Below are 10,120 nucleotides of genomic sequence, written 5' to 3'. Positions count from 1 at the left end.
AGATAAATAAGCTTAAATGATGACAAAGTAGCAGTTTTGAATCAATATTGTACATTCCCACTTATGTTGCGTTGTTAGCTTGTAGCTAAATACTGTACACATTTGTTTGTTCTATCTTTATCAGCCCATACAACAACCTAAAATCATAGCACTTAAAATAGCAAATGTGTTTTACATCTAAAGCCTGTTTTACATCAAAAGATTTCAGACACTGGCAGCTCTGGCTTTACTCACTGACACTGACTCTTTACAGATGTGTCCTCGAGAACTTGTGAAGAACAACCTCTCTGAACTGATTTTAGTGTCTGGTTTCATTCCTGATCATGGACTGTAAGCTTGTGTTGATTCATTAAGGTCAGACTGATTTTGATGGACCCTGATATCACTTGTTAAGGGTAGGAGTTAGAGTTTAAGAGATAAAAAGAGGTTATAAAAGAAAAGAAGGATCATGAGAGATAGACTGAAGAGCACAAGTATGATGAAGTGGGAGACGGAGAGCGTAGCTAACGTCCGGAGTGGCTGTGGAAAGTGCTGAGTGGGTGGGGAGATGGAGGAGGTGATGGAGGAGGAGAAAAGCTGAAGATGGAGCTAGTGGTCTCAGCCTCCTTCTCAGAATTATCCCTCAGTGACGTACACTCCTCCACTCACATCCTGACAGCTGCTCCCTGCCTGGTTACAGAGCTCCTCGGACCGTCCAATAACATTCAGGCTCATTTCCGCTCTAATGTGCGGTTTTCCCCCCACTGGGTTTACCAACACAGCTCCATTTAGGCTCATTAGCTCACCTACTACTTTTGTTTTCATCTAATCCTGGCACTAGTGGGACCTTGGTGTGGCATAAACGCTGGCTGGATCTAATTTTCATTGAGAGAAACTGTGAAAGAGAAGCTGTATTCTTTCCCCACTAGTGTCAGGCATTGTTCTTCCTGAGTGACGACATGAAGACCAAAATACACCGGATGCTGGAGAGATAGTTGGAGGGTCCTCAGTGATTTAAGAGACATGCTTTCCCTGTTTTCATAATGTCTCTTACCGTTAAAGCCTTTTAGGAACATAGGAATGACATAATACTCTCAACACGAGTCCTTTTGTAAAACATCTCAAAGGCTGGATCACACACAGCACAAGAGACGCAGTTTGACCCAGTAAAACCTGGGCGCTGCTTTTACAAGTCAACTTTCTGACACAGCTAAACACGTGTAACAAGTTGTTAACAAGTCACCTTTTTTGACAATCAAAAACTATTTGTAGATTGCACACTTCCTCCATCATTATAGAAATATAAACAAAAATAGGGGAAAAAAAATCTAGAATCTAACTTTAAGTATCCTTGTGTTTGTTTTCGTCTGCTGTTAGTGGACTAGTGTAGGCCCACAGCGTAGGGTCACTGGTCTCTGTTGCTGCTTTTTCTGGGTGTAGCAGTTGAAAGGTTTTGGAACCCCTGCCCATGATAGCATTAGCAGTACACAGCAGTGGCGTGCACAGACTTTTTGAAGGCCAAGGGCTCATATAATGCGTTCTTGCCAGTGAAGAGGGCACTAAGTTCCAGGTGTTGGAGGAAACTCCAGCGTGCATTTTTGCCCACCAAGAGGGCAGTTCATGTTTTAAACAGCCATGGGGAGATTCTGCAGGTCACGCAGCTTTGCTTATCAAAAAAAGACACAGCTCCGCCTAATGAAGCAGAGTGAGACATTCTCAGCCAGAAGTCTGATTCTCTTTTCTGCGTATGTAGACATGACTTGACCCCCCACTGGGACTTCAATCAAGCTATGACCTGAGGGAGCATGTACACTGCACCAGTTTTACACTGAAACCCAATGATACTTTTGCATTTCAGCATCTCATTTACAAGCAAGGTGTTTTGGTCAACCCCGTTCCTGATTCGTTTTGTTCTTTACACTTTCATTGTGACGACTTAAATTGTCATTTGTGAACTGGACAACAGCAGTAAAATGGCTGACTTCTGTGTTGTGTTTGTGCTGCTGAATCTGCGGAATCTGTGACTGCCTTTTAACAAAATATGCATCTGTTGCTCTACTTTTCGTCTTTTGTTGACTAGCAGCTGGCTAGACTTCTTCTGGTCTATGGAAGGGTGTGCCCCTACAGTTATATTGCCAACTACAGGCCTAGCATGCATGATACAATGTTTTTAGTTCCTCAGTGTTTCTGAGTATATGCAGATTTTTATTTTTATGTTTTTACTGTTTTTTTGTGTTGTTTTTGCTTTTTTTTTTATTTACTGTGTTTTTTCTTTTTCTTTTGCTGTTCAGGGTGGCACATTGTTGCACTAACGGGGCCTTAGTCTGAGCAGCATTTTCAGTTCCTCAGTGCTTCAGTGTAAATGCAAATTTTTTTTACTTTTTTTTTTGTGTTGTTGTACTTTTTTATCAACTGTATTTTCTGTCTTTTTTTGCATTACAGGTTGAAACATTGTTTTTTTCATGCAGTTTTTTTTTACTATTTTATTTGTGTTTTTGTGTTTATGTTTGTTTGTTTGTTTTTTATACTTTTTTTTTTTTGCGTTTCAGGTTGAAACATTGTTGTGTTCATGGGGCCTTAGTCTGACCACTTGTGCATATACACATACTGATTTTTTATTTTTTTTTAAAAAGGATTACTGATTTTATCTTTTCTTAGTAGACACTTTTTAAGAAAAGGGAAAAACTGTGGTCAGGGGGGGTTTATTTATTTATTTATTTATTTATTTACTCTTCAAAGTCAGCACTTCTAACCATGAGAGCATTTTGCAAACAAGTCTGGATAGATTGACGTATGGACTGTATGTGTGGTGATCCTGGTAGAGTTCTACCTCTCCCTGCTGCAGAGCATGGGCGGTGCTCTGTGATCACTGTCAGTGTCCCTCACCTGCACAGCTGGAGCTCGTTGGGTTCATCAGGGACTGCATATAAGGACTGCTCAGACCTGCTTCCAGTGCCAGAGTATTGCAGCTACCACGTTGGTACACAGGCCGCTCCTTTCGAGTATTTTTGCAAGTAAAGAAAGATTTTCCGTGTTGAATCTGATTTAGTACTTACCTTGAGTTTTCTTGTTTTTTCCAGTGCCTTCCCTGCTTCCTGCACCGCCGCCCTGTTCACTCTGCCGAGCTCACTTACCTTATTTATCCCTGGATTTTGGATCACTGTCACGCTTTACCAAATAAAGCCTGTTGATTTTCACTTACTGCCTCTTGTCTGCTATTGGGTCCAGAGACTACTTCCTCCTGAGTTGTAGCAGTATGATCTGTATCAAAGGTTTTACTAAACATTTTGAACATTTCTGAATTTATAGGCTACATGAAACCGTGCAACTCGGAAAGCTTACCAGTGGCACATTTCCCAGGAGTGCCCCTGTGTTAGGCTCACCCTGGGACGGTTCTCATGAGGTATTGAAAGTAGACTCAATGATCTGCAGTAAGATCATTATTCTTAGGAAATTAACATTTTCAGAGAAAAGGAAACTCATAAAGAGATATTTAAAATGTTGATTTCTGCCAACAAATAAATACATAATTAGATAAAACAATTAAAAATAACCTTTTCTTTCTAAGACACAGAGGTGCTGTCTTATCTAAGCCTACCTCAGTAACTTTTTAAAAATCTTTTTTCCAATAACTCTATGATATGATTTGAATATCTCTTGTCACTTTTCAATTTGTTAGAAAGCCCAGGATTAAAGTAAGTGGATGTTGTTGATTTGTCAGTGGAAGCTGTTGACTGCCATGGCAGGGTTTATATAAGTCACATTATCTCTCTTTTTGTCTCAGATATGACTAGTGGACTGACTAACTCAAACTGTGAGTTCAGACGTCATGAGAGTGAAACCAGTCGTTAGTGACTTCATTCCTGTGTGTTTTCTCAACCTGCCCTTACCAGGGGAACATTCCTCCATAAGTCATATAAAGACACCAATAACATCCCCATTCTTACTGCACCATGGCTTCTCTGTCGTCAAACAAAAGACTATTAGGTTTCTTTTTATGGAGGAGTTAAGGGGACTTCCATGCTGACATTACTGGTTTGTGTCCCATTCATCTGTCACTAGGTAAAAAAAAATCTGTGTGATCTTCTTTCTTGGTTTCAGCTCAGTCATGAAATCTGAGTTTGCTCCCCTGAAGCCAGAGACACAACCACCAGAACAAAAATGACAAATTTCAGATTTGTTTATTTGTGGTGATTATTCTTCATTCATTAGATTAAAGGAAATAAAACAAAGCTATATGCATAAAACTTCAGGAAACAGTGAAAATAACAGAACAGTGTAATAAAAATGTGCTTTATTGTTCTGGGAATAAAAAAGAAAACAATTGTGGAGTGATTGGAAATGACAAAGCCACCTCTGAGTCATAAAATCTGATACGGAAAAGAAAATCTTTTTATGATCACATCCACCACATCTTAATTTAAAAACCCAATCTTTGTCAAATTCTCAACAGATGCTTGTTTGTTGCCGTGTCCACAAACATATTTTTTTTACTTCAGACCCATGAAAATGCTGAGTAGAGGAACTTAGTGACCCTGTGCTTGGAAACAGCAGAGCAGGTTTGTGAAGAAACAGAAGAATAATGGCAGAGATAATCTCTCAGACTTTTCAACAGGTTGTGTGGCTTCACATGGGGAAAACAGTCCTCACTGTCTCAGTTTCTTATTCCCTGAGTGCAAACTTTGGGTTTCTGCTAAAATGTGTTGAGAGGGAAACTCGTAAATTGAGACATGAGATTGTATCTTGGCTTGAAGATTAAGTGTAAAAGTGGACACTTTCTAACAGATATCTGTTCAATAAGAGCTGCAGTTTAACATCATCAGGGGAGCTGGTGTGTCTTGATCTTCATCAAATTCACCACATTTGTCAGACACAGTCTGTTTTAACTAATACCACATGAATAATTGCATGTTTTCATGCTTTGATTGAACACACTATCTAAACATTTACAGGAAAGGGGAGGAAAACCTGTGTTTGTTGATCTTAAAAAGCATTGCCTGCACCAAAGAGCCCTCAGAAGACCTGTTATGTGCCACCCTAATTTCCTGTTTCTCTTTTTGATCTTGAGGCCACCTTGGACCTCTATACCTGCTCAGCTCTTGATACCTGGCGCCTGTGAGCTGGATATAAAAACCAGCACTTGACCCCTCTTGCGCTCTCCCACACTGTAGCGAAGATGGCAGCATGGCAGCAGCATCATTCATCCATATGTTTTCTTGTGTAATATTGTTTGCAACAAATAAATATTAAACATTTTATTTAAGACTCCAATGAACAGTAGGGTCTTATATCCACTGTGTTCCCTCCTCACTCACAGTTACAAAATGCCATCTCATCAAAAAGTATTTGTCTGAGAAATAACAGTGTTTTTCTGTCACTATTGCACTGTCTCCATTGAAGGTCTTTGAGCCTAATAGTTTCAGAAAAATCTGTTAAATAATGGTATTTTTCTGGACAACTCTTAATGAAAATGTCTGTAGATTTAATGTATTTGCACTAGCTGCCAGTCATTTACCTTATTATTATTATTATTATTATTATTTTTTACAGGTTTTTTTTTTTTTTTTTTTACAGTTTTTTTTTTCTTACAGTGTATGTTAGTTCCCCTGAGCTGGGGTTGTAACACCTATGAATAAGAATTGTTGACTTGTATAATGCTGTAAGGGGTCACAAAAGTATTCTTAATATCCTTGAAGTTGATCATGGTAAGACAAAGTGTCTGGCTTCAGAAGAAATAAAAAGTCAGAGTCTTAACCTGAACCCAGTTGAGATGCTGTGATACGACCTCAAGGGATCCCAAGTATATTGCCAGACTTGAACAGTTTTGCGAAGGAATGGTCCAAAATTCTTCCTGACTGATGATATAAAACATGAAACTGCAGGACACATGTAGATGAGGTTAGTGCTGCCAAAGGAGGGTCAACCAGTTAGGCTTTACATCCTTTTTTTCACGCTGCACTGTGAATGTTTTTATTGTGTGTTCATTAAAAACATGACAAAAATACATGTGGGCTCTTAATTTAAGCATACTGTGTTTTTCTGTTGTTGTTATTCAGATAAAGATCAGAGCATGTTTTATGAACAATTTATGGAGAGATCCAGGTTATTCAAAATGGTTCACCATCTTTTTCTTGCAACTGCCTTCAAGGAGATAAACCTGTTTCTGATGGTCTGGTTTATTATTATTATAGGTCATATTGAAGCATTGTTAATTTGCATTCTGTACTCTACTCACATACTATTCTGCTATTTCAGTCTCGTGGTACTAAATGACCTCCTACTCTGAGAAGGTCGACTGTCTCTGGAGCAGGTTTTCAGCTGTACTGTACCTTTAAGACGACCCGGAAGTGCTTGTTGTCGGTCAATGTGACTTAGCCTGGCTAACAGTACATGGGCTAACGGTTCTGTTCATGTGCTGGTTTTAGAGTGTACAAAATGTTTCTTACCACGGTTAACTGTAAGTATTATTAGCACAGTCTTCAATTGTTCAAAGAACTTGTTGTGAAATGTTTAACCATGATGAATTAGCCGCTGGTTCCTCGGTGTTAGCCTGAGCTAGCTGACCTGTACTGTAAGATCCTCACATTGACTTTTGACTGTCTCTAGTTCTTCATTGATTAACTTAAGTTTTGACTCAAAATGACCTTATTTACTCGCTAAGGTGATTAAATGTTTTGACCGAACAGTTGTGCCTTTATTTCCCTGCTGTAAGCGGGGTGTATCACTAACGATAACCTTTATCTCTGTTGTCTTGTTTACATCTCGTTTTCACCACCTTGGTCCGTTTGTTTCCCCATTCTTCCTTCATTCCCAGTGGCTAAGGCTAAATCAAAGTAAGTGGATGTCATTTGAGGTTAATCACTCGTGTTTTGAAAGATGACATCTGTAAAGACAGAAAGTCACTCTCTGTAATGTCTCCTCACATTGTCTGTTTGCAGAACCATCTTGGTGCAGATGGTGAGTGCTGCAGGGACAGGCTACTTCTTCAACACCAAGAGGAACCGACTCAGAGACAAACTGGTGCTGCGCAAACATGATCCCTTTGGTAAGCTTTGGACAGCTACATTGAAAACACACATTAGTGGAAAGAAATAGCGCTGCTTTATTGTCATCTATCTGAACACAGTGAAGAAATTAGCTGTTTCACACTGATCAGGCGCCAAGTTGTGCCAAAACAAATGACAGATTGAAGAGGGTAGTGTGTAGCGCAAACACAAACATATCATAATGTCAAAACAGTGACACCTGACTGCAAAGTGTGATGCATGCAGCTGTGGTGAAAAGGTTATGAGGCATAGATGTCATTCATGTGTATGAATTTTTCAAGTTATTTTGACTGAAAATTAAAGCACATGAAGTAAGTGGTTTCACCAGTCCATGCTAATCTGAGGGTAAGGGATAGTCAGTCTCATCTGGCTGCAAAAACGGCAGAAAACATTTCCATTACTTTTGGTTGTCTCTGCAGTTGGTCAAACGTAGCTGTGCTGAGGGAGAAAGCTGCACCTATTTATTTTGATTCATGGAGTGTTTTCACATGACGCCATCAACCTGAGACCACCATGTTGGAGGCACTCTCACAACAGAACAGAAATGAGCTTGCATACATATGGGATTATTGACAGTCAGACTGGTGTACTTCTGACGACAATTGCAAATAGGGGTGAGGAGTGCAAACAAGTGTTTGAGAAAATAGAGATTATTGTGGCTTGCTAAGCTCAGTCAGGATTTCCAAAGTAATATCTGTACAATCTTTGGGTCTGTTCACAGCATGTCCTGTCAGGTAGGTCATATTCTGATTTCACAGCATCTTGAAATTACACTTCAGTAAAAGTAAATGAATTATGATAGAATATAACTTTGATAGATAGATAAGTAACACCAGTAAACAGTAAGTTAAATTCAGAGTCTTTCAGGGGGCTTTTTTAAGTGAGCCTCTACCAGAAGAATATCATTTATTTGAATTTTCATGAAAAAAAAGTTGTCGTAGTATCTATGTTTTTAAACCTTTGGGTAGATGTTCAAGATGCTAACTCCTCGTATGGGTCTGTCCCACTTATTAGGCCTAATTTTTCCAAATATTTCTCTTTCTCTTGCTGGCTGAGTCCTTTACTAGTGTGCTCTGTGTGTTTCTTCCACGTGTTGGTGGATAAGACGTTTTAAAATCACATTTTACTGCACACTTCTGTCTCTGTTCCTTCAATGTTTTCATTCATGTACCTTTTATCTGTACCGGCCACACATCTGGGTAACTATCCAAATCCTGACATCAGTGCAAACACTCTGTCGAGTTGGGTACATTCAGATGGTCACTGTGTGCCAAATGAGAATTCTCATAGTCAATGAAATTGTGTTTTTACTGCATTCTTAATCATTACCGGTTTAGAAGTAAGTGAGAATCATTTATTAATAGTTCTTGGTCTTTTGAGATTGTATACAAAAATGTTTCAGCATACATACGATATGTAGGCGCAGGGATGAGGCTATTGATAAAAACAAGAGTTTTGTCTGATTTGAGGTACAGTTAAGCAATGCAGTTTATCAAGTTAGAGAAGTTAAATGATATTTTTGTATATAAACAAAGCAGTTAAAATAGGCTGGTGAAATAATCCTTTAATGACCTTCTGAGTAGGGCTGCAACAACTAATCCATTAAATCAATTAAAATCGATTATTAAATTAGTTGGCAAGTAATTTAATAATCGATTTTCATGGGAAACTAATCGCAGGTGTTTTGGTGCATGAAACTGTAGCTTACAGTGTGTTAGTTGGGAGGAGATGAGCCCGCTCTCTTGCCGTAGGCTGCTGAAAGAGGTGCACATGCACTGAAAAAAAGTCAGTGGCCAATTATATTTGCAGATTCAGCTTTACTTCCAAGAAAGAGAAAACTATAATAAAATATTACTGAAGGAAAAATGTTTTTTATTGTCTTTTTTGCTCTAGAAAATACCCAAAACAATTTAAAGCTAAATTATAAAGGAAAGTGCAAAAATGTGTCATTATCTGATTCATCAATTAATCATTTAAATAATCGCCCGATTAGTTGATTATGAAAATAATCGTTAGTTGCAGCCCCACTTCTGAGACCTTCCTGCTTTGGAAGGTCTCAGATGATTTTATACCATTAAAGTAAACAAGGACCTGAGCTTGAATCAGTTGATTGAGTTGCAGTACCATGATGCCAGTAATAAACAGGAGTCCCACAGCAACATGTTATTTAAAGAAGAAATAAAAGAGGAAATAGGGACACAAACCATCTCAATGGAGCAACCTGAGTCCAGCATCTGTCATTTGATCAAAAGGATGAAGACAAAGTTCCTGACATGAGTAAATTATGACGATAATCAGAGAAAACATTTCACTTTTGTTCCTTTGTGGCATTTCCCTGTTTCAGCGTCCATGAGGGAAACTTTAGCAAAACAGGTTTAACATTCTCATTAACTGAGGGTTTATATTAGAAAGAAGATCCCAAACAAACCTGCAGTAAATTATCCGCTAAGAAAAACAGATGACAACACTTCACATTCTGCTCAGGCTCTTGTTTTAACTACTTGTTTATTCTCTTTTGCATAAACTGTTATGAACAGACTTCTCCCTCTGCTCTCTGTCTTTGCAGTGAACAAGCATGTCCTGTTCTTTGAGAAACGGAAGATCAAATCCATTTAACAACTCACCAAAGTGTAAGGACAACATAAACCTGCTGGGTTTACACAGACTATTTTTACTATGTTGGATTATGGAAGGTGTGTCTTCAGCCAGCGTTTGTGTTTGAAGTGACTGACATGCTTCCAGAGGATCGCTTCCTGGATCCATCCAGAGGACTGTTTTCTCCACTGCTGCAGCTCAGCATGATGAAAAAGTCTACGACATCATGGCTTTAAGAAGAAGTTATGAAGACGACACGACTCCTGAGTGAAAACTCATGTTGTTTATTGTTCATTACTTTGCAGCACCAGAGAAATATCTATTTAAATGTCAATGTTTCACAAAAAACAGCTGTTAGTGGGAAGCATCAAGTTAGGCACAAAAGTGATCATTTGTCTTGTAATCATAAACTTTTGTTCAACTTAATATTAAAATATATCAAAGTATGAATTCCACATTTTTTTTAATCTGACATTTTTCAGTTTCCTGAGGTTTTAAAC

General features: G+C 38.6%; 1 protein-coding gene across 1 annotated transcript; it reads left to right on the top strand.

The window, feature by feature from the left end:
* Window positions 1–6,292: 6,292 nt before the first annotated feature.
* On the top strand, window positions 6,293–10,066 carry mrpl33 (mitochondrial ribosomal protein L33). The gene is made up of 4 exons (XM_074691970.1): window positions 6,293–6,436; window positions 6,794–6,812; window positions 6,918–7,024; window positions 9,592–10,066. Exons 1-4 carry the CDS (start codon window positions 6,415–6,417, stop codon window positions 9,639–9,641), a joined length of 198 nt encoding a protein of 65 aa, XP_074548071.1. The 5' UTR covers window positions 6,293–6,414; the 3' UTR covers window positions 9,642–10,066.
* The last annotated feature ends 54 nt before the right edge of the window (window positions 10,067–10,120 follow it).

Source organism: Halichoeres trimaculatus, unplaced genomic scaffold (assembly GCF_033239565.1).
Source record: "Halichoeres trimaculatus isolate MK-OKI-2021-1 unplaced genomic scaffold, fHalTri1.1 fHalTri1_scaffold_17, whole genome shotgun sequence".
In the NCBI taxonomy this organism is placed as follows: domain Eukaryota; kingdom Metazoa; phylum Chordata; class Actinopteri; order Labriformes; family Labridae; genus Halichoeres; species Halichoeres trimaculatus.
This window is presented reverse-complemented; position numbering and strand designations above follow the sequence as displayed.